Source organism: Diceros bicornis, chromosome 13 (assembly GCF_020826845.1).
Source record: "Diceros bicornis minor isolate mBicDic1 chromosome 13, mDicBic1.mat.cur, whole genome shotgun sequence".
NCBI lineage: Eukaryota > Metazoa > Chordata > Mammalia > Perissodactyla > Rhinocerotidae > Diceros > Diceros bicornis.
This window is the reverse complement of record NC_080752.1, coordinates 22,029,791-22,052,366: the sequence shown is the minus strand read 5'-3', so window position 1 is coordinate 22,052,366 and position 22,576 is coordinate 22,029,791. Positions and strand designations below refer to the sequence as shown.

At 64.0% G+C, this 22,576-nt stretch overlaps 3 protein-coding genes and 2 long non-coding RNA genes across 23 annotated transcripts in view; 3 read left to right on the top strand and 2 right to left on the bottom strand.

The window, feature by feature from the left end:
* Nucleotides 1–1,888, top strand: part of LOC131412686 (RING finger protein 223-like) — a 40,291-nt gene extending 38,403 nt beyond the window's left edge. For all 12 annotated transcript variants that reach the window (XM_058552572.1, XM_058552571.1, XM_058552569.1 and 9 more), the window contains one exon: nucleotides 548–1,888. In XM_058552572.1, the coding sequence (XP_058408555.1) occupies nucleotides 548–1,339 (792 nt within the window). In that variant the 3' untranslated portion in view covers nucleotides 1,340–1,888. The remainder of the gene's footprint in view (nucleotides 1–547) is intronic.
* A 1,440-nt stretch (nucleotides 1,889–3,328) lies between these two features.
* LOC131412683 (tyrosine-protein phosphatase non-receptor type 11-like) lies at nucleotides 3,329–15,084 on the bottom strand. 3 transcript variants are annotated; one of them, XM_058552565.1, is made up of 15 exons: nucleotides 15,017–15,084; nucleotides 9,375–9,497; nucleotides 8,117–8,314; nucleotides 7,279–7,465; nucleotides 7,077–7,196; nucleotides 6,743–6,856; nucleotides 6,505–6,601; nucleotides 6,185–6,264; nucleotides 5,633–5,788; nucleotides 5,290–5,421; nucleotides 4,400–4,554; nucleotides 4,223–4,290; nucleotides 3,822–3,970; nucleotides 3,652–3,749; nucleotides 3,329–3,504 (listed from the first exon to the last, which is right to left on the bottom strand). In XM_058552565.1, exons 1-15 carry the CDS (start codon nucleotides 15,028–15,030, stop codon nucleotides 3,450–3,452), a joined length of 1,746 nt encoding a protein of 581 aa, XP_058408548.1. In that variant the 5' UTR covers nucleotides 15,031–15,084; the 3' UTR covers nucleotides 3,329–3,449. The 3 variants fall into 3 exon arrangements, with proteins under 3 accessions (XP_058408548.1, XP_058408550.1, XP_058408549.1); XM_058552567.1 differs by lacking the exon at nucleotides 3,822–3,970; XM_058552566.1 differs by lacking the exon at nucleotides 3,329–3,504 and having other exon boundaries at nucleotides 3,658–3,749; nucleotides 3,859–3,970.
* Nucleotides 4,450–7,339, top strand: LOC131412684 (uncharacterized). Its single transcript, XR_009221831.1, has 3 exons — nucleotides 4,450–4,570; nucleotides 5,519–5,598; nucleotides 7,132–7,339. It is a non-coding gene; the product is annotated as an uncharacterized LOC131412684 (long non-coding RNA).
* LOC131412685 (uncharacterized) lies at nucleotides 7,387–12,197 on the top strand. Its single transcript, XR_009221832.1, has 3 exons — nucleotides 7,387–7,497; nucleotides 8,260–9,515; nucleotides 10,489–12,197. It is a non-coding gene; the product is annotated as an uncharacterized LOC131412685 (long non-coding RNA).
* A 3,935-nt stretch (nucleotides 15,085–19,019) lies between the features above and the next one.
* AGRN (agrin) overlaps nucleotides 19,020–22,576 on the bottom strand; it is a 33,759-nt gene continuing 30,202 nt past the window's right edge. For 2 of the 6 annotated variants that reach the window (XM_058552558.1, XM_058552561.1), the window contains 7 exons: nucleotides 22,119–22,235; nucleotides 21,751–21,943; nucleotides 21,575–21,662; nucleotides 20,632–20,664; nucleotides 20,176–20,400; nucleotides 19,564–19,667; nucleotides 19,020–19,250 (listed from right to left, as the gene is read on the bottom strand). In XM_058552558.1, the coding sequence (XP_058408541.1) occupies nucleotides 19,093–19,250; nucleotides 19,564–19,667; nucleotides 20,176–20,400; nucleotides 20,632–20,664; nucleotides 21,575–21,662; nucleotides 21,751–21,943; nucleotides 22,119–22,235 (918 nt within the window). In that variant the 3' untranslated portion in view covers nucleotides 19,020–19,092. The other 4 variants (XM_058552559.1, XM_058552564.1, XM_058552560.1 and 1 more) reach the window with 3 other exon arrangements.

Here is a 22,576-nt window from a genome sequence, read left to right as displayed (position 1 = left end):
TCACACAGCCACTTGCAAACTGGGCATGCGGCCACACTGGGATCTGTGCTCAAACCCACTCCCGCCGACGCAGAGCCACACCCTCCTGTGAGAGCCCAGGGTGCGCTGGCCTCTCGGCCTGGTGACCCTGGTTGAGTCACCCCGCCCTCTCTGCCTTTTGCATGTCACATGGCCTGGGCCCAGCCTCGTGGAGCCCAGACGTAAATAGTAACTATTGTGGGCCATTTTCACCATCACCTTTTTTTCTGCCCAAGTGGCACAGCCAGGTAGGGCAGGGCCGGCAGGAGGTGCCCACTGAGTGGTCAGCATGATGCCCCCAGTATGTTCACCCCGTCTCAGCGTGGGGAGGTGGGGGAGGGCAGGGGGTAAACAGAGAGACCTTGAGTCGGGTACAGGTGGGACTTTCTGGACACTGTGGGCAGTGTCCTCCCAGGATCTTTGGGGCTGGTGCTAGGCAAAAGAGAGAGACTGGGAGAGAGCAACAGATGGACCTTCCAGGAAAGGAGCAGCCTGTGGTCACTCACAGTGGTCTTTATTTGTCCCACAGCTCAGAGCCATGTCATCAGGCCAGCAGGTGTGGCACACGGCCATGCCACCCTCCAGCCGGGGCAGCCCCACAGGCACAGTGCCCAGGTCCCCCAGCTCGGCCAGTGGCCCCAGGACACCCGGCTCGGCCAGCGGCCCCAGGTCCCCTAGCACCCCTGGCTCAGAGAAGGTGGCCTCCCCACTAGAGTGCTCCATCTGCTTCTCGGGTTATGACAACATCTTCAAGACACCCAAGGAGCTCTCCTGCACCCATGTCTTCTGCCTGGAGTGCCTGGCAAGGCTGGCAGCTGCCCAGCCAACAGGCCAGCCTGGCTGCGAAGCTGTGCCCTGCCCGTTCTGCCGGCAGCCCACAGCCGTGCCCACCGCCGGGGCCCCTGCGCTGCGCACCAGCCGCCAGCTGCAGGCCAGGATGCCAGCTCACTTGAGGCAGGAAGAGCCCGTGTGGCTGGAGGGCACCAGGCTGTGCTGCCGCCCAGTGCCCTCTGCGCCCGGCCTTGCGGCCCCTGGCTTCGTGTGTGTGGATGTGGGCCTGAGCAAGCCTGCTGAGCCCACGACGCCCCCAACAACCCCAGGGCCCGCCCACCCCCGGGGCCGCCTGGCCCGCTGCTGGGCAGGCTGCCAGGCCTGGAGGCGTGTGACGCTCATCGTGGTCCTGCTGCTCCTGCTTTTCTGCGTGGCACTCTGGCCCGTGCAGTGCGCGCTCAAGACCGGGAACCTGCGCTGCCTCCCCCGGGCCCCCGCCGCCACCCCCGCTGCCACCACCTTCTCCCTTGGGCCCCTGGCTGACAACTAGGAACAGCCATCCTGCCCAGCTCCACGCGTGGAGCCCACAGCCAGGGACACGGGGTGCAGCAGCTGTTGGGAGTTGGTCCCCAGGACCCCAGAGGAGCCCCAACATGTCTGAGGACCGCAGACTCCATTCAGCTCGCCTGCCGTCCCCCTGGGGCTGGGTCCTGATGGGGTATACAAAAGTGTCCCCATAGCCTCCAAGAATCAGCGGCTACTATGGGCCCCAAAGGCCACTCCCCTGACTCCCATCATGCAGATGGGAAAACTGAGGCCCAGGAGAGAACCTGGCAAGGCCCTCCCTGTACACACTGAATCGCCTGCAAGTGCAGCTCCTTGCTAACAAGGGAGGGGCTCACCAGCCTTATTTATTTTCCCCTGTCACTCACTGCTCCTTCCCAGACCCCTTCCCCGGGCGGGGCTGGCCCCTTCCCTTGGGTGGGGTGCTGACCCTGCTCTCTGACCAGAGGACAGGGGCAGTGGCAGGGAGCCCAGCTCCCAGTGCCCATCCCACCCTCCTGAATTATCCATTTTTAAATAAATTATTTTGTGTCCATGTTTGGTAAGGGGTCTTCACTCTTGTGCGCCCTCCTCCTGCACCACCGAGCCCCTCCCTCCAGGAGAGGCCAGGGTCTGGCCCTGCTCCAGGGAGCCTCAATCCAGAGGACACCCCCACTGAGTGGGACTCCCAGTGGCCCCTAGGGCAGGTGGCCCCAGGTTCTAGGGGTCCAACTCCTGTCCCTCTGGGCTGTGGAGGAGCTGCAGCAATTCTGGACCTGACTGCCCCCCAGGACTGTGAAGTGCCCCCAGGAAGACGGGGAGAGAGACCAGAGCACTAGGGCAGACAGGACCAGGATGGAGCCTTGGCCTTGTCCAGACAGATCCTTCCTCCCCGTGCCCCACTGGGATCATACCAGGCCACACCCCTGAGAAATCATGGCCCCACAGCCCTGCAGGGAGCCCTGACTTGAGGGCTACAGAACCCATGTCCCCGGGGAACCGACGCCCATGGGGGCACAGAAACAGAGGTCTCTGGCAAACCACACCCAGGCTGGGACTGGCTGGTGAAGCAGGAAAGTGCAGTGTCCCGAGGGATGGGTGGGAGTCCTGCCAGCGCCCACTGCCACGCCCACCAGTTCTGCCCTAGCCCCAGGAATCCTGCATTGCCAGGTTGGCATGGCCAAGAGAGGTCAGGCCCGTTCTGGCTCAAGCAAGTCTCAACATCTGCACCTCTTGCCCCAGAGCCCAGGACTTCCTGCTTCAACCGGCTGGGGCTCTGGCTGGGGCTGCGGGGCTCAGGGAAACCCTGGAGAGGCTGGGCCCAGTGGAGGGGACCACATACACTCTTGCCCCAGGCCCCAACAAAGACATACAACTGAGAACACAGTATTTTACTGAGAACACCGCAAAGCCACAGGGACACCCGTGATGGCAGGGTGTGACCACGGAGCACGTGCCAGTGACATTACACCCGACACACACCAGTCACGCACATGCGGAGCCTCACTCTCGTCACTGTAGTGCCGGGCACGTGCGGTCACACACGTAGTCACATAAGCATCTCGTACATTCCCTCATTCAACAAGCATTTATCCTCACGTGACCACAATGAGAAGGCCTGGGCCCGGCCCGGACACGACAAGGACTGAGCCACTGCCTGGGCCACATCCCAGACCACGCATTGTGGGCACCGCTGAGGAGCAGCTCCAAATGGAGGAGCACAGGATGCAGGAGAGCGGGGCACAGGCACTGGTGGCTACACTCAGGTCAAGCACAGACTAGGCACCTGCTCGCTGGTCACTCATGTCACACACACAGGCTGACACTCAACCTCGTGGCACACACAAGGTCACACGTGGTCACTGGTGGCCTCCCATGCTGAGAGACAGCCACAGCCCTGCAGGCCTGCCTCCCCTCCTGCACCCTCACCTGGGAGCCCCAGTAGCGGCAGGGACACCCGGGTCTCCCAGCTGCTGCCCCCCCCCCATCCCCCGCCATCTCTAGGCGTCCAGGCTTAGCCGGGAGGGGCTGAGCGGCGACTCCGAGACGAGCTCTGGTCAGTACCATCCTAACACAGTCCTTGCGAGGAACACGAGGGCCGGCCTTGCTGGGCGCCCTCACCGCCCGAGACCGCGCAGGTTCTCATACACGCCGCCGGAGGGCTCCGTGGTCCTGCGGGCGGACACGGGGTTCGGCGGCGCCCGTGCGCGGTCGTCCCGCCGCGCCCCCAACTCCTGGGCCAAGCGCCCCCACCACGGGCTACACCCCACCAGGGGCTACACCCCACCCCGGTCCCCACCCCGACGACGCCCCACTCACGCCGCGGGTGCCCGGGACGGCGCGGGTACAGGGCTGCGACGCGGGTCGGTGGGGGCGGCGCCCACGTTCAGGTAGTCGGGGTCCTCGGGCGGCTCGCGCTGGGGGGAGGGGCCGCCGGTCACCATGGAGACGCCCACGCAGTCCCCGCCCCGGCCCGGCCCCGCCCCCACCTGCTCGCGCAGGCGCAGCTGCTCGCCCTGGATGTACCGCTGCAGCGCCAGGTACACGAACTTGTACTGCGCCTCGGTCTGCACCATCCCCGAGCGCTGCCGCCGCACCAGCTGGATCGTCGTGGGGACGTCGATGTCGCAGTCCAGCCCTGGGGACCAGCGCGCTCAGGGAGGGGCGGGGCCGGCAGGGAGGGAGGGCGGGGCTAGGCAGGAGGGGTGGGGCTGTATGTGAAGGGCAGTGCCAGTGGGCTAGATAGCTCTGGGGCGGACCAGGGGCAGGGGCTAGATAGGAGGGGGGGCAGGGGCTAGATAGGAGGGTGGGCAGGGCTAGATGGGAGAGGCGTGGCCGGCAGGGAGGGAGGGCAGGGCCAGGCGGGAGGGGCAGGGCCGGGGCGGCTCACCCTGCCTGCGGATGACGTCCACCAGGATGTCAATCACGATGATGGTGCCGGTGCGTCCGATTCCGGCGCTGTGGGGACGGACCAGGAGGCCTGTGGCGAGTGCACGGGACGCGGCGCGGCCCGCCCAGAGGCCCACCCTCTCACAGCATGGCCTCGCGTGGCCCGCCCCGGCCGCACCTGCAGTGCACCACCATGGGTCCGGCCCCCGGCACGCTGCTCTGGGCGCGGTTCACCTCGTCCAGGAAGCCGAGGACACCGGCGGGCTCGGCCGGGACCCCGTGGTCGGGCCAGCTGAGGTACTGGTAGTGCTTCACCGCGCGCGGCGGCTCCTCCTGGCAGGGCGGGCTGGTGAGTGGGGCAGGGCCCTCTGGGCAGCTCCCAGGTGGGGCCGGCGAGGGGTCAGAGCGGGCACTCCTGTGACCCCGGGGTGGGAGGGGCGCGGGGAATGAGCCGCGGAAGGAGGCAGGCCCTGGCTCAGCCCGGTTTGCCAGAAGTGACCAGCAGGGCCAAGGCCGAGCAGGAGGAGGTGGGAGGAAAAGATGGGATTCAGGGCTTGGGGGCCCAGATGGTCCCAGTCAGCTCAGGAGACTTGGGAAGGGAAGGGAGAGCATGGGTGGAAGACACAGCTTTCAGGGACAGTGAGTTCTATGGGGAAGAGTCAAATATGAGGGGCCTGCAGGACCCCCCAGGTGGTTAGACTTAGGGAGCTGGGGGAGGGATCTGTGCCTGGGACAGAAATAGGCACCACTGGCGTACACTGCAGATGGCCCAGGGGGAGACTGCACAGGGAGAGACGATGTGGGCGTGAGGCCACCCCGGAGCTGGGCGCCTGGGGCCTGGGGCCTGGGGCTGAGAATATGGCCCACCTGTGAACACTGCCCAGCAGAGCCCAGGCCAGGACTGTGCCCATGGGGTTGGGAAACATGGAAGCCACCAAGGCCAGTGGGTTTGGGTTGAGCAGAGTAGGGGGGTTCTCCCAGCATGGGGCCTCTCACCCCAGCACGCACTGGGGACTTGCCGACCACGCTGACCCTGGCCCTACATATCCCGTTGCCCTCCAGGCTCACCTGGTCTGGCCGCCACACCTGCAGCTCCCGCACACAGTAGCCCTGGGCCTGGTACTCAGCCACGTTGCACACGCATACCTGGCCATACTCTTGGCTGCCATGTAGCTCTGGCCAGTATCGGAAACACTTGTTCTGGGAGGTGGGTGCATTGCATCAGCCGTGCTAGGGGACCACCAACACCCTTGCCCCTGTGCCCTGTGGTGACACGGGCATGCACATCCACACACAGGTCTGTCCAGGGCCCTCCCCGCTCCCCCAGGGCCCAAAGACTGAAGAAGCAAGGCTCGGCCAGCCACTAACACAGTCCAGGTGAGCACATGGGGGGACAAGCCCACGTTCCTACCCGCCCTCGCTCCACCTCCCGGGTGGTCATGACGATGACCTGCGTGTTCTCCTGGTGCACCATGGCCCAGAAGGCAGCCACTGTGGTCTGCAGACACCCCTGGGTGGCGATGTACACCTTGCCCGGTCCGTGGCCTGGCTTCTCCTCTGGGTCACTCTGAAAGGGGGTGGGTGTCAGCTGCCTGCTGTTTCCAGGAATTAAAGTGCCAGAGGACAGACACAAGGGGATGCCAATGATATGCAAAGTAGTCCCGGGGTGGGGGGCTCACACACAGTCCCTCCCACCCAGGTTGGGGGGGCTTAGGACCAATATTTAGTCCAGTCCACTCTGAGGACCACTTGGGGACTGCCACACCCCTCTTCCCTCCATGAGCATCTACTGTTCTGCCAGGGTCCACAGATCGCTGGAGGTCCTGGCTCTTCTTAGGCTGCCAGCAGGAGCTCCAGGCTCACGACAGGGGGATGGGGTGACTGGCGTGTGGCCAGACACGGCTCAAGATGTCCTGTTTGATCCATGCCAGGCCACATGTGCACCTGCCCCGTGCACACGCACCCTGATGTAGTTGGCGTTGATGTAGTCAGCTCCAGGCACGTTGAGGTCCACGTCATGCAGGGTGACACGGGTGGTGTCAACTGGGAAGGGAAAGATGCCACTCAGGTCTCCAGGGGAGAGGGAAGCTCATGGCCCCACCCACCTCCGTGCCTACTGACCCCATGGTGAGCCGAGACAAGGGAGGAAGGGGCCCTGCATGTGTAAGAGGGAGCATCATACCAAGGTTGGATATGATCCCCTGCCTCCACCCCCAAGGCCCGCCTTGCAGATGGGCCCCCGCATGGGGGTTGGAGGCCCCACATGCCCTGCCCGGCCCTCACAGGGAAGGATGTTTTTGTAGCGATTCTTGGGCTTGTTCTCCAGCCGCTGCCCCTCCTTCCGGGGAAATAGGAGCCGACATTCTTGCTGCTGCAGCATCTGGGGAAGTGGAGGCTTCAGCCCGTGGCCCCAACCCTCCCCAGAGCTCTCAGCACCCACCCTGCCTTCCCTGCCTTGCACCCCTCTGCTGGCCCCAGCCCCAGAGGACAGGAGTCTGGGGGGTGGGCAGCGGGCAGGCACCTCGAACTCCTCCCAGAAGCCCTGCTTGGCCTTCTCGCTGGCGTCGGTGGCCTTGTTGAGCTCCTGCACGCGGCTGTCGATGCTCGAGGCGCTGATCCTCGTGGCCTTGAGGGGCTGGCAGGGAAAGGCCCAGTCCAAGCTTAGCAGGGACCCACAGACCACACAGCACCTTCCCCTGGGGGCAGTTGCCCTGCCCACACTCTTCCCCTGGGCCACCCTGCCCCAGTGCTGGCCTGGCGCCCTTTCTCCTGGGCGGGGCTGTGCCGGTGTCTCTTGGGCCCCCCAGGGAGAGAAGCCCACTCTGGATCCCAAGGGTCATGTGCCCGAAGCATACCTGCTTGAGGTGCACCACGGCCCCTGACTTCTCCACCATGGGGTTCTTCTTGTAGCGCTCGACCAGGTCTCCAAGGGTGTGGAACTGCTCCCCACCCCCCACGTCGAACTTCCCGTCTGGCTGTGGGGTGGGGGGCGGCAGTGAGGGGCCTGGCTGCCTTGGCCTCCCCTGAGCCACACCCCCACCCCGAGCAGCCTCCCACCTGGAAGCGGATCATGACGTGAGTGACCCGTGGCCGGCGGTCCGCCTTGTCCAGCGGCTGTGTGAGCACCGACAGCACGAAGTCCCCGGGTTTGCTCTGACTCTCTCGCACCAGGAAGCTGCCCGGACGGCCCTTCTCCATCAGCAGCTTCTCGGCCTCCTTGCCAGACAGGTGCCCATGGTACCACCTGGCCCAGGGCAGGGGAGTCAGGGAGCTCAGGTGAGACTGGAGGCCATGGCCTGGCCAGGTGAGGGGGCACAGATCCACACAGAGCGAGAGGCACGGAGACACAGACAAAGAGAGACCGACAGACCCACTCCCACCGCCACCCTCCGTCTGCCCAGCCCACCTCTCTGACCCTCTCCTCCCAGGAGCCCGCAGGAGGCAGGACAGGTGGGCTCTGTGGGGCCTGGGGCGGCCACCAGGTGGCAGCATGGTCCTCAGCAAGGAGGGCAGGGCCGCCTCCCCAGCTCAGCCCCACCTGCCCCCCAACACCCTGCCGCCGCCACCCATCCCCCCACTTCCTGCAGGTGCCGATCCGGGAACTGGGGAACCGAGGCTGGAGGAGCCTGCTCACCCCAGGTCACCAGCTGAGAGGGCAGCGGTGAGACTGGCTGCAGGCTCCTGTCCCACTCACCCCTGCGGTGCTGAGACCTGGAGGAGTGAGGCCCGGAGCCCAGGAGAGGGGTGCAGGGACCCCCTCAGCTCTGCTACAGCTCTGCCCAGGCCTGACCATGAGCGGGGGGCGGAACAACCCATGGAGCCTGCCCCCGCGGACACACACACGTGCGGGGCCAGACACACAGATGCTGGCCGGACATGGATGCCAGCCGCTCACCTCTCGGTCGTGGGGTCCTGGCAGCCCAGTGGGTGCCGCAGCTCGACGGGGGCCCCGCTGCGCTCTCGGAGCAGCCCCCCGCGCTGGTCCGTGTAGTGCTGCACCAGCTCAGCCAGCGTGGCGAACTTCTCTCCTCCATACAGGTCGTAGTAGTCGCCCGTGTTCTGGATCTTGATGTGGGTCACCTCGTCGTGGCGCCTGGAAGGACCAAGCACCAGCCACCGTTGGGGGCCCTGCTCCTACCATCCCCCCTCTTCCCATCACCACCCTCAGCTTCCGGAACAGTCCCTGGGCCTTTCTTGCCCTGAGGTCTTGGCCTCTGCAGATTCCCTGCCAGGAACAGCGCCAAGGCCAGGCTGCAGCTCCCAGTCCAGCCAGGGTCTGGGCCCCACCCTGGTGGTGGGCACCCCGCCCACACGGCACCCTGGGCAGCCAGCACTAGGCTTGCAGACCGTGCACCTGATTCTCCCTTGGCCTGGAGGCCGAGGCTGGGGCTGCCCTCCATGACGGGCTCTGCCTCACCCAGACCACCTGCCTAGAGGCTCCAGACGACTGGGACAGGGCCCCCAAGACAGCTTCCCCAGGCCCCACAATGTGGCCTGGGAAGCCCCAGGGTGAGGGAAGTCCATCCTGAGGGCTCACCTCAGTCTCGCCTGCTGCCTTGGGTTTAGCAGAGAACCTGAAAGATCTAGAGCCCTTTGGAAGCCCCCTCACCCAGACCACCACTCTTCCTTACAGACTGACTCCTCTCCATCCAGGGCAGACACAGGCCCGGCTGTCCACTCTGCTGGTTGCAGCCCCTCCCCACCCCTCCCCCCACACAATGGCCCTTTTGTGGGCTCTGGGCAGACCCCCACTGGGCAGCAGTGGGCAGCATCCCCATGAGACAGTAGCACAATCACAGCCATTGAGGCCTCCTGCCCGCCCCACCAGACCCCTCAGAGGGCAAGAGGGAGGTCCTGCCAACGCCCCACCTCACAGACCCCTCCCTGAAGCCCTTCTAAATGGTGCCCTCCTGCCCACAGACCACCTGGTCTGGAATGCTGGACTGCCACCCACCTTCCCACCCCGCCCCCCCGAACCCAGACTCTTGGCGTCCAGCCTCAGTGGGGTCCTTGCTGCCCGGGATGCTGCCCGTCACCCCTCTGGGAGGACTAGGGAGCCTGATCCCCACCTGTGCCCCCAGCTGAGGGTGCTCAGGCCCTGCAAGGCCTCTGGACCCACAGGCCTGTTCATGCCTGGCCGTGGCACCACCCACCTGACGGACAGCGTGAAGCCTCCCGGGCAGCTCCTGCTGGGTCTGGCCAGGAAGCTCCCGTGCTGGCCCCGGGACAGGAGCAGCTGCTCCGCCTCGACCCCGCCGAGGTTGGGGTGAAACCACCTGGAACAGGGACAGCAAGTCAGTGACCCTAGAGAGCCAGGGACGCTGAGCACTCTGTGCCTGGCCCTGACCCACCCCCAGCCCCCATCGACGTTTCAGTGGCAAACACCCACGGTGCCTGTCGTGGGCTGCCCCATGCTCATGACCTTCCACGGGCTGTGACCACAGGGTCTGAGGTTGGGGGGAGGGAGGCAGGGCTGGGGTCTGGGGGACACAGGCAGGGGAGGCGTGGGGGCAGACCCCTCCAGTGTCCTGCAGACACTCCACTCTCTGCCTGGTCCCACCCGACCAGGGGTTCCCAGCTCTGCCAAAGGCCCTAGGGATCCCCCAGAGTCACGCGGGGCTCCCTTCCTCCCCTCCCAGCCCATCAGCAAACCACAGCCTCCCCAATGAGATGTTGGGACAGCCCGCGGCCCCCTCATCAGGGCTGCACAGGGGCCCCTGTCTGAGGTCATAACGGTGCTTTCGAGTCCGTGCCCTTAGGGCAGGAGTTTCTGGGCCCAGGAGTAAATTGCATGTGGTCGCCCCAGAGCCTCTCAGGGTGTTGGCAAGAAGGGACGAGGGAGGGGACAAGGGAGGAGCAAGGGAGGAGAGGCTCCCCCACCCTCTGCCCCTTCCCATCCTCGAGCAGTAACACCTTCACTCTGCAACTTGTCCACTGCAGGCACTGGGGTCACCGCTGGAGGGGCAGGGGACATCCCCCCGGTCACCACACATGACACATGGTGGGGGTCCGGGGGTCCTGCATCCAGTAAGAAACCAGGGCCCCCACTCCACCTCTGCTGCCTGTGGCCCCAGGCCCCGCCCGTTGTCTGCAGTCATAACCTAGGCACAGATGGGGTGGAGTGCTGTGCCCCGGTGGACCTGCCCCTGCCCCCATGCTGACTCGAGTGATGGGAGCAAGGATGATCCTCCCCCATAGAGATCTTTCTAGAATGGGAATCAGATCACATCTCTTCTTGAAAGCTGCCCTGGCCCCTTCTCCCTCCAGGTCTTCCTGCTTCCCCTTCAGGCCTCCCCTTGCCTTCAGCTCCCGTCCTGACCCCTCCAAGGAGCCTTCTGTGCTCAGTCTATATCTGCACTGTCCAGCGCGGCAGCCACAGCATGTGTGGGATCTGAAAGTAAGTGCATTGAAATCCAAAAAAATCAGAATTCCAGTTCCTGGACCATGCTGGCCACACTCCACTGTGGGAAGCCGCGTGTGGCTGTCGATGGTGCAGGCAGGAAACGTTCCCATCATCACAGAAGGTTCTCCTGGCCTCTGCTGGTCCACACTGCTTGCCTCGACGGAGTCCGCACAGACCTGATTCCCTCTGCCCTCCAGCCCCCTGAGACCTTGGCTCTGGGTCCTCATCTGCCTCCCGGGGCCCAGGGTCAGGCCTCCGTCCCCAGCAGCACGTGACACAGGCGGTCAGGCCTCTAGAAACGCTCTCCACTCTGCTGTCCTCGGAGGTTCTCCACGCTCCCTGGTTTTCCGCCTCACCTGGCCGGGCCTTCCTCCTCCTCTTTCTGACTCCTCAGTGTCACAGCCCCCCACCTGTGCCTACATGTGTACATGTCCACGCACTGTCTACACTTCCAGCCCCACCTGGGCTCTGAGCTTCAGGCTCAGACACGACACTTCTTAGCATCTGTTTGGAAAGGTAACAGCATCTTTATTTTAACATCTGCAAAATTAAAAACTCCTGAAAACGAACCAAATCCCTGTTCTTCTGCATTGTCCTCACTCAGCGAAGGGAGTCACCACTCACCCAGTGCTCAGGTCCCCGCCTTGCAACCCCTCTCCTTCCCGGCACCATGACCCAGTCCATCGGAATCCTCTCGTCCTACCTTCTAAACACGCCCGGAGCTGACCACTTCCCACCACCTGGGGCCCAGCGCCCACTAGCTCTCGCCTGGACTATTAATTCCGGGTCTCTGGGCCTCATCCTTGCCCCTACAGCCAAGCCATGGAAGACAGAGGGAGTCTCAGGAAATCCACATCAGAGCTGCTTAAAACTTGCCAGTGGCCCCCTGCAGCTCTCAGGAGGAGACTCCGAGGCCAGCACTCGCTTGCCTCGTGGACCCAGCACTGGAAATCCTTGTTCTCCATCGCTCTGTTCACTGACCTCGCCCTTGTCTGGCCACCTCTGGCCGCCCACCTGGGGCACAGCTCATGCCTCCCTCCAGCTCACATTTCCTGAGAGACCCTCCTGGCCAACACTGTGGCTCCATCATTGCCCGTACCATCCACGTGTGGCACTTGCTAACTGCAGACAGACACACCATGCTTCTCTGTTTGTCTGTCACCCTGTGTCTTCACCACTGGATGTAAGTCCCCATGAGGACAGGCTCTGTTCTGATCTCAGTGAGCCCCCAGGGTCCACACATTGGTTCAGAGAGGCCTGGAAACTCAGATGACCTGCCTAGGGCCACCCAGTGTGAGCAGCACCCTGTCCACGCTCTCCCTGGGGGAAGTGGGGATGCTGTCAGCCAGGCACCTCCTGAGCACGTTCTGGGCCTAGTGTCTCAAGTTCCCTCCCACGCTGGCTCACAGGAGAGCCAGACCTGGGGGCAATTTTGGTTGAGTGGTCCAGCAGGTGAGGCTGCCAGGGAAGGCTTCCTGGAGGAGCTGCCACATGGTGACCTCCATAGCCAGTCATCGGAGAGCAGGCAAGGCCACCAGGAAAAGGGCGATGGCCTCGTACCATCCCTGGACCCATGCTGAGACGCTGCAGGCGGGGTGGGGGTGGGGGGGCTGGAACCCAGAAGAACGTTTCTGACCCCCACCCCCCAGCCGCCCACTCTGCTGAACCACATCCTGTGCCCAGATGCCCCCTCCCCCCAGCCCCAGCAGCCTCAGACTCCAGTCCAAGACGGGCAATGCCCAGAGTGGGGGCAGGGGGAGGGTGGAGGCCCGGCATCAAAGCCACAGAGAGGGGTGAAGAGCACCTTGTTTGTCCTTTCGGGGACTCTCAATCATACTTTCCATCCCCTCTCCTCCCCGAAAGCTGCCACTGGGTCTATCAGGTGGAAATCTCTGGGGGAGGGGCGTTCTGAGAGGCTGCAGCAGCTCGCGCCACCGCCCTCCCACAGTCCCAGGCCAAGGCAGGGCCTGACAGCCCCCTGCCAGGCCTGGAGGTGGAGCCAGGTGCCCAGCAGGCCAGTGTGGCTTGCTGCCTCTGGCTGAGGCCAGGGGAGGAGATAGGGAGGCTACGGGTCCCCATCTCCAATCCCCACACCCTCTCTGTGCCAGGGCCCTGGGTCACCTCTGTGCAGAAGGGGTCCCTGCTCCGTGGCAGGTCAGTGATTCGGCTCTGCCCTGGTGACCTCTGCCCTGGCCTATGGCCAGGAAGGCCCAGAACAGGGGCCAGACTGGGTGGACAGGGCATACTGGGCCCCCAATAGATCTAACGGCCTGGGCCCCTTAAGGCCCACTGAGCCCAGTCAGTGCCCAGGAGCCCAGGGACAGCCCAGGTCACCTATGAGATCAGCCTGAACCCAGACTGGCCACTGGCCAGTCCAGCTTCCTGTGTGGCCTTGGTGTCCCATCTGTACATGGCACATCTCCGACCCTGGGACCCTGAGAGACACATAAGTGGCCTGTCAATATGCCTACACACACATGATACAGGGGCTGGACATGCCTGAGGGCAGACACTTTCTTGATGGTGGGAGCCACACAGGCCAGTGGAGAAGCGTCCCAGGTTGGAATTCCAGGGCTGAGGGCCCCAGAGCATAGGCAGGGTCCTTCCCCACTTCCCTGCCCCCGACCCCAGGCCCTGGCCCCGCCTGGTCCCGGAGGAACCTCAACCAGGGTCCATCCTGACTGTACGGAACGAAACTAACCAGAGACATGCTTTCTTCTCCAACCCTGGGACGAAGTAGGAGGCTGGGGGGGCTCAGCAGGCCCCCCATGGGACCCAGCCCCCTCCCAGGCACCAATATCAACGCACCAAACCACAGAGCTAGGCAGGACCTGCGCCCAGCCCTGCCCCACGGCACCAGAGCCCTGGGCTAAGTGGTGCTGACGGAGGAGCCCGTTGACCCACAAACCACAGGGCCACAGGAAGGGGCCACGGGGGGGGGCGTACAGGGGGGGACGAGCTTTATTTGGTTGGGCCTGCCCAGGCCTGATAGGGGTGTGGACAGGGGCCCAGGGGCCAGAGGATTGACAGTCCAGATGGTCATCCCAGGGTGAGGCGGGGAGGGGTTGGCGAGGGCGGGCAGAGCCCCACCCGGGGCTTTCCCAGGTTGGCCCAGGGTCACATGCACATGATACGGACACGGCCTTCTCTGAGCACCAGAACTTGCCCAGGGGACAAACAAGAGAGAGGCCGAGGGGAGCCTGAGGGGTCATTCCAACCAGACCCTTAAACCCCCTCCTCCCTGAGTTCCGGCTGGATGTTAAACTTTGGACTAACAGGTTCTTAGAGACTCAACTCACCTCCACTATTCCTGAGCCTGAGGGCCCAGGACCCTCCTGAGGCCACTGTGCCTGCTGCCTCTTCACCACACCTCGCAGGACCTAGGACCTCCACCGCTAAAGCGCTTCTGGTGGAGGTGGAGGAGGCAGGGGTCTCTGCCTTGGGCTGAGAACCCGGCTCAGGCAGGGAGAAGCCCTGTGGGCCCCGCAGATCAGCCCTAGTCCAGGCACTCACTGATCTAGGGGGTCACTCGGGGTCATAGGGTGACCCCTCCTGTGACCTCTGGCTCACCAAGCCCCAGTGGGGAGTGTTCTGGATGTGCCAAGTGCCAGGAAGCGGTGACATGTGTCTTACATCTGTGTGGCTCCTCACTGACATCCACATGCATGCTGAAGTCTGAGCTCACATGCGTGTGTACACGCCCAGGGAGCCGGGAACCGGCAGAAAGGGCAGGAAGTGCCCAGTTCCTGTCACACTTCCCACTTCCCTCCCTACGGAGGCAGGAAGCTCTCACACACGTCCCTGCCAGGGAGCCAGCCTCCAAAACCTGGCCCTCAGGAGGGTCTGGAGGGGATATGAGCCTGTCAAGGGCTGGCTGGTCCTCGCAGGCAAGCAGGGTCAAGGGGCCAAGTCTAGAGGGGGCACTAGATTCTCCGGACCCCCTGCTGCTGCCCAGGATTTCAGGCCTAGGGAAGGGAGGAATGCCCCCGCCACGCACAATACATCTCTGGTGGGCAAAAGGGAGCCTGGAGCAGAGCAAGGGGTCCACGGGAGGGAGAGAGGGGGGTCTGCCACTGTTCTGACGCCTGCTGCCCACTCTAGGCTCCAGCCACCACCACCCACCACCTGCAGGGCACGGTCCGTTCCCTAGGTCGGGGTACCTCTGACCACCCAGGCCCGGCCACCCATTCGAAAGAGTCCTTTCCACCCGCCTGAGTGAGGCCGGGCCTCGCGGGCCTGGGACCCAGGGTTCCGGCACCGGTTTGGAGGGGGCCGGTGTCAGGACGCCAGGCATGGGGGGCAACCGGCCGAGGGCGGAGACGTCCCGGGCCGCATCTCGCCCGCGTCCCCCTGCCTGAAGCTCATCTCCCGGGATCGCGGCGTCGGGCTCACCTGCGCGAGGTCATGTCTGCTCCGCACCGCGCTCCGTCTGGTCCAGGCGGCCAAACCCTCGAGCCGCTCCGAGGAGGCCCCGCCCACTAGGGCCCCGGCGGTCGCGAGCCCCGCCCACCAGGGCCGCGCCCGCCGCGAGCCCGGCCCCCAGCTTCCTTAAAGGCGCCGCGCCCACGGCTCGCTGCCGCGCTTGCAAGTTGGGATAAAAGCGAAGTTTTCGAGGGCGCCCAGCTGCAGCTCGAGGGGATGCACACGGGCGGCCTGGGTGCGAGTGGCCCCCAGCTCGGCCGCCCCCGCGCACAGCAGCGCGTCAACGTGATTAAGCCGGGTCGGTAGTCCCGCTCCGTCGGAGCACCTTCCTTCCAAGAACCTCCAGGCGTTTCGGGCCCCGCCTCTGTAATAGGGGGGAGGGGGCTGCGCTCCCTGCAGCTGGGGTGGGGAGTGGGGGTGGAACAGGTCCCACCCCCACTCCCCGCCCCAAGAAACCCCAGAGCGGCGGAGGTGGGAGGGTGGACCCCAAGTCTTCCCTCTGATCCCTCGTACCGTGGGCTGCCTCTCTCCCTCCTCCCCACCTCTGCCACCTTCGCTGGAGTCTCCTCACTTCCTGAGAGACCTGACACCCATTTTGACCTCAGGGCCGTTGCTCCTGCGACAGCTGCTCCCCATCTCCGGCTGCTGGCTGGCTCACCTCCATACCAGTCTCGCTTGTCTCCTGGGCCCACAGTCATGATCACTTCTGCCCTCTTTGCCCTGCTGGCTAAACCACCTTTCATGAGCCTGTGCCTGGGGTTGATCCCCATTAGGAACGTAGGGGCCTCTCCTGCCCAGCCTTCCCCACCACCTTTTCATGATGGTACACCAGGACCTGGAACCTTCTCCTGCTGCTTCCAACCCCTGATCCCCACCCACCACTGCTGAGAGCAGGTTGTCAGTGATCCCTGCCCACGGCTCTTCCTCTCCCCACTCACCCAGGTCACCTCTCCTGGCCACCTGAGGGTCCTGCACCCACAGCAGCAGTTGCCACCAGAGCCCCCTCCTCCCTCTGGAAGCATCAACTCCCAGAGCACCCTCTCCTGGTCCTCCCGGCCTCACCGTCCCACCTTCTCCTTCCTCCCAGCATAGGGGCCTCTTCTCCCCTCACTCAGCACCCAGTGGAGCCCACCTGCTCCCTTACGTGCAGGTCCTCAGCCCAGCCTCCCCTCCGCCCTCTATCTCAGGGCCTCCTCAGCTAGACACAGGTGGCTCTCAGCTCCTAGAGCCCAGTGCTTCCAGAGGCATCACACCCTGGGTGCTCCAGGCAGCACCTCATCTCCGTCAGTGCCTCTCCCACCAGAGGCCAACCCAGCACAGGACCTTCCATTCTACCCAAATCCCTCCCTTCTCTCCATTTGCACCTGGGCCCCAGCACTCTGTCCCACCAACTCCTGCTTGAACTCCTCCGGGAGCTTCCTGCAGCTCTTCTAACAGAGCCCCAAGCCCTCTTCCTGGCCTGCGAGGCCCCAAGGGATCTGCCTTCCCTGTCTCCATCCCACTTCTACCACCCTGACCAACAGCCTCTCAGTCCTGTGCCCTGCCCCCAGCTGCTCTGGCTGGCCCTGCACTTCCTCTTTCTGCCCAGAGCACCCTCCGTCCAGCTCAGGGCCGTTGCACTGATGAACAGCCGCCTCCTGCCCCACCTCAGGCCTTCACATCCTCTGCCCTTCAGGTCTGGGTTTGAGCATGTTTTTCCTGGACCTTTCCTGGAGCCCCAGGCTAGTCCTCTCCCTGTGCCCTGCACTCACTGTCACCTGGTTATCCCCCAAGCACCGGGGGCTAGGGCCTCTCTCCTCCCCATCCCAGCACCTGACAGCTGCCTGGCACACAGCAGCCACTCCACACGCGACCCTGAACAAGCAAGCTATTGAATAGGGCACGAGAAAGCAAATGCCTGGGGGCTAACGGGGCACCTGGGGGCTGAGCTTATGGCTGTTTTTGTTTTCTTATTTTCATTTTCTGAGTTTTTCTATTAACACAAAATCAAAAAAGAACACTTAGTCATCTTTAATAAAAGTCAGGAGTTCCAAAGAGGAGGCCACACAACACTTCCTTCTTTCCCGCTCCTTGTCAGGCTCCCAGCTCCACAGGCCCCCCTTCAGGGCCTCCTGCTTAGGGTCTCCCAGCAGGGCCAGCAGTCACCCTAACATTTGGGCCAGTGAAAAGGGCCGCCTGCCACCCCCACACTCACCCTGGCTCCCCCCCAGGCCCTCCCACCCCCAGTCCACCCATGTCCCCCCCAGGCCCTCCCTGCCCTTAGTGCAGCCAGCCTTCTCTCCACACAGCCCCCCCTCCCACCCTGTGCTCACAGACACACAGACACAGGCTGATACATGTGCAAACAGGCACGCACGCACGCACATACATGTGCAGGCACACACGCACACACGTGCAAACAGGCATGCACACACATACACACGTGCAAACAGGCATGCACGCACATACACACATGGGGGGGTTGCCCCCTGTAAAGTCTGCCACACCCAAGGAGACCACCTGGACTGCATTCACTCTTGGGGGGGGGTCTCCTCGACAAATGCAGTCTCTGCTCCGGTGCAGGCCCCCTCCTCCATCCAGAGCAGCCTAAAGGAGCTCGAAGCCAGTGCCGCACGCACAACATAGCTGAGCACGCAGCCACAAGAGAGAGGAGCCAGCCAGGTGGGCAAGACCAGGCTGGTGGGAACGGTGTTGGCTGTGGACAGACGAAATCACCTCTTTTAAAGTGTTCAGACTTTATTTCATGGTATTGACACAGACAGAGACTGGAGTTAGTAATGGACGTATGGGGCTGCCTCCAGCCTCTGGGCTCGTGGCCCAGCTCCAGCTGTGGGAGGGGTCTGTGGGAGGGTCGGGCTGCCCCCCTACCCGGATGAGGGTGGGTGGGAGACAGGATGCCATGAGAAGCGTGGTTGCAGTTTAAGGCATTTCTGGCTTTGCAGCCACCTCTGCCGCCCCTGCACCCCACCCTCGGCCTTAGACAGACACCCTGCCGGCTCCTGGTCACTCGTGGACAAGGATGAGCACCCCTCACACCAGAACGGGAGAGAGGGTTTGCTGTGTGGTGTCCTCAGCTGCTCTCCGGCCAGGATAGGGAAGACAAAGCCCCGCCACCCAGGTGTCAAATGAAATCAATGCATAAAGAACTCTGGTTGGTGGTCAGGCCCGAGCCACCCAGGTGTCAAATGAAATCAATGCATAAAGAACTCTGGTTGGTGGTCAGGCCCGAGGTCCGTCCTGGGGAGGGGGACGCCAGCTGCCCAGCCAGGCAAGCAGTGGATGTCACCCACATCATACAGTGGCCCCACTCCCTCTTGGGGCTCTTCACCAGGTCTGGGGTGTCAGGAGGGGACACAGCCATGTCCAGGGTGGCTGGGTGGATGGGCAGGGCCAGCTGAGGGTCAGGGTGCCCCAATCAGGCCTGGGCCTGGCCTCTGCTTTCCAGCACCCTGGGATATGTGGACACAGCTAGAGAGAGGGGCGCAATGTGGCCCCAACAGTAACATTGTTTCTAAGTCACAGTACTGGCACAGGAGGCCTGGGAGGGGCTGGCCCGGGCTCGAGGCTAGCCCTGGTGAGGGTAGCCTGCCCACAGAACACGCAGTGGGGAGGAGCAGCTCCAGTGGGAACCTAGAAACACCCCCTCAAACCCCAGCAGTGCCTCCTGCTCTGGGGACACAGGCCTCGCCAGATGGAAAGTGGGCTGTGTGCATGCAGGATCTGCTGACAGGCTGGACAACACGAGGGCCCAGCACAGTGGACACACAGGTGGGGCACAGCACGAGGGGCCGGGCCATGGCGGCATGAGGCCGAGGGGCGCGTCCTGGGGCTGCCATCCCAGCAAAGCCCTCCACGCTGCTGCTTTCCCCTTGAATCCCTCAGCACAGAGTCTGTCTCTGCAGCTCCCCTGCTTGGACAGGACAGAGGCCAGGCCAGCAGTCCCTCTGGCCAACACACAGGCAAGAAAATCATATCAAAAACGCAATGAGTTTACAAAAATAAAAAATAATTAGAGCTGGGAGGCCGGTGGGGAGCTGCGGCGTGGTTCACAGGGCGGGACAGGGCCGGAGCTCTGGCTTGGAGACAGCGTCTTCCACCAGGTGCAGCGGGCGCCGACCCACCACCACATCCCGCAGGCAGCCCACGAAGCCTGTGCCGTAGGCCTTGGGCAGGGCCTGGCCCACGGGCAGCTTCTCCAGGCCACCTGAAGGAAGACAGAGGAAGGATCACCCGGCTGTGACTAAGTGATGGGCAGGCCCAGATGCTGGCACCAGAATGACCAGGTGAGTTACCTGGGGCCTGTCAGTGCCCAGGAGGACCCAGGTGACCAGCAGACGTGCTCCAGCCTCCTGGCCCCACCCGCCCTGGGAACTGCAGGGGCTGAGACAGGGCCCTACCCCATCTGCTGTCCTGGGTGGGGCCGACTCAGGTGCCACTCTCGGTTGCTGGCCCCAGGGAATGGAGTCTGTCTGAGACCCTTGGCGGCCCCTCCCGTGGCCTCCTCCCAAAACACTCACCCAGCCACAGGGCTCCGTCTGTGTCCAGCTGTGTGGCGCCCAGCGGGGAGGAGCCAGTCACGGGGGCCTCATTGCCCACCTGAAGGGAACCTTCTCTCTGTTCCCTGGGGGTGTGGGTGAGGTGAGGCCATCAGGTGGCTCTAGAGGGCCCCCCGCCACCTCTAGATCCTGAGCCCACATCCCTTTTACCGGACTCCTGGCAGGTGCCACGCCCTACAGACCACCACCAAGTGTCATCCCTAGGGGCCAGGACGGGGTGGCACTGACCCCCAGGAGAGTACCTGGTGGCCATGGCAGGGGAGCCTCATGTGGGTCAAGCTTTGCTGGAGGGGACAGCCAGGCTCAGACCAAAGGGACACCTCCCCACCCAGTGTCTGAGCAGAGCAGGGACTCCCTTTTCAGATCTGGAGTTCCCTGGTCATAACTGCTTGTCCTGCATCCTCTTGTCCCTCCCCCCTCGCTGGCAGTGACCTCCAGTCAGGCAGCCAGCCCTGCTCCCCACCCCCCCCCCGAGACCCCCGCCCTAGCCACAAGTGACCGGGCATGCCCTGGCCGGGCAAGTCCAGGCACCGCCCGCCGCTATTCTCAGTGCGCCCTGGGCTCCCCGCTGACCTGTGCGCCCTGACCCTCAACCAGCGGTTGGTGTTGACTGGCACGGTGGAGCGCAGCACTACGGGCTGGGAGCCCAGGTCGTAGGCCAGCTGCAGGCGCCCATCCACAATGGCCAGGGCGACATAGTCGGCCCGTTCTGTGGCCTTGCCGCTCCACAGCACCAGCCCCTGCGTGGCCTCGGTGCGCAGACTCAGCTCAAAGTGGTTGCTCTGCAGCGCCTTCTCGCTGGTGGGCAGAGGGCTGGTCAGGGCCTCCCGGAGGGCGGCAAGGCACGGGTGGGGGAGGTGGGAGGGCAAGGGCTATGACTGCAGAGCCTGGAAAGGCTGGTGATGTGACCCGGGGTGGCTGGGGGGCAGACACACGAGCGGAGGAGTGAGGGGGACACGCAGAGGGACAGCTTGGCAGAGAGACGGGAAGACGACGGGCAGACAGCGGGGCCAAGGTGCCACTGCTCACCTGTGAAGGGCCCCAGAATCCGGAGCTTCGGGGCTTAGAAGCAGGAAGAGAGGGAGGCAGGTGAGCAGGGGACAGACGTGCTGTAGTGCAGGGTGGGGACGGACCCAGCAGCAGCCCTCCCCACGTCTCCTTTCAACAGTGGAAGGTGGGAGGAGCAAGCAACCACACAAGACACACGGGACCCAGGGCATCGGCTCCCCCCACCACAGAGCCCCAGCAATGACACACAGGCAACATGCCTGTGCAGACAGAGCTGCTGGGCATGGCCCTGGCCAGGTGCAAAGCTCAAGAGGTGAAGCGTGAGGGAGCATGGAATGGAGACCAAGGGCTCAGCTGTCCGGAGAGGCCCCTGGGTGTCCCAGCACACGTGGGCATGTGCACACGCACACAGATGCATATGCGCACACTGGGACACGTGTACATGTATCCACAGACACATGGAAGTGCACGCGTACACGCACACACACGTGCGCACTGTGCTGGTGCCTTGTGGCGAGGTGAGTGGCTGTGGGGGGTGGAGGGGGTGACTGGCCTTCAGCACACATCCTGGGAAGAGGTGACTCCCCACTTCCAAGCTAGGAAACTGAGCCTCCTGCAGCACAAAGAACCCCCAACCCCTGTCCTCCTCCATCGGGGATGGAAAGTTCCACCCTTGCCCTCGGTGGGGCTTGGGATGTGCTGCTGGGTGGGTGAGGAGCAGAGAAGAGATGAGATGAGTGTGAAGGTGGAGATCGGGCCGTGGTGCTACTTACGCTGGGATCTCATTGGTCAGTTCGCTTGGAAACAAAGAGACAAAGACTGTGAGAAGGAAGGAGGGCACAGGAGGGTGGAGGAGAGCCTGCTCTTCCTGGCCACAGAGCCAAGGGTGGTTGCCTGAGGCACACAGACAGGACCAGACAAAGAGAGAGGGCAGAGGGGGCGCTGGCTCCCTGGGGCGCGTTACCTCTCAGTCACGGCATTGAGGTACTCGATATAGGTCCGTCCATCAAAGGCCAGTGCGTCCAGGTCCCCTGCTGACTTCTCAATCAGCCCTGAGAGACAGTCGGGGTGAGGGCTGGCCTCGGCGAGGTGGGGGCCCTCCGCCCGTCCAGGCTCAGGCCCGTGCCGGGCAGCGCTCACCCTTCTCGCAGTGCAGCCCCGAGAAGCCCCCAGGACACAGGCACACATAGGAGGCCTCCCGGGGGAGACAGGAGGCCCCGTTGAGGCAGGGGTGGCCTGAGGCCTGCGTACAAGGGTGGTCTGCAAAAGACGAGACGTCCACCGCCCGCACCACATGCTCCTGGCTCAGCAGCTGGTGGCCTTTCAAGGAAACCTGGGGGCGGGGAGTGAGAGTCTCTGTCCCGTGTGCCATCCTCCCTACCGTGGCAACCCCACCCCGGGGCCCTGCTCAGGCAGCCCCGCTCCAGGAGGATGGAGGCCCCCTGGAATGAGCCCATCCTTGCAACTCTACCTCCAACTGCAGAGAGCCCCACCCCTGCCCCATGTACCAGCTGGATGGCGCCATCAAAGCCGGAGGACACCGCGGCTGCCCGGGCCAGCTTGCTGAAGTCAGGGGCCCCCCCAACGTAGAGCGGCTCCTTCAGGTTGAGGACGGTGTGTGGCACCTGGGGGGAGGTGCTGCGTGAGGGGGCTGTGGAGCCCACCCCTGAGGCCCAAACCAGGGGCCCCCGCCCCGGAAGGCCCATCCCACACCCCCAGCCATCTAAGAGGCAGTTAATCACAGGACGGCCCACGGGCTTAGTCAGGAGGAGCTACTCTAGGTGGAGGCGGAGAAGATGGACGAGCAGGATGAGAGGAAGACCATACCTTGCGGGATTTCTGACATCCGAAGAGCAGGGTGGGGGTTGCCGAGCAAGGGCCAGAGAGCAGTGGGAGCAGAGAGGAGACAGACAGACAGAGGCCCAGGACAGACGGAGAGAAAACAGTTCAGTGAGAGCTGGTGGGG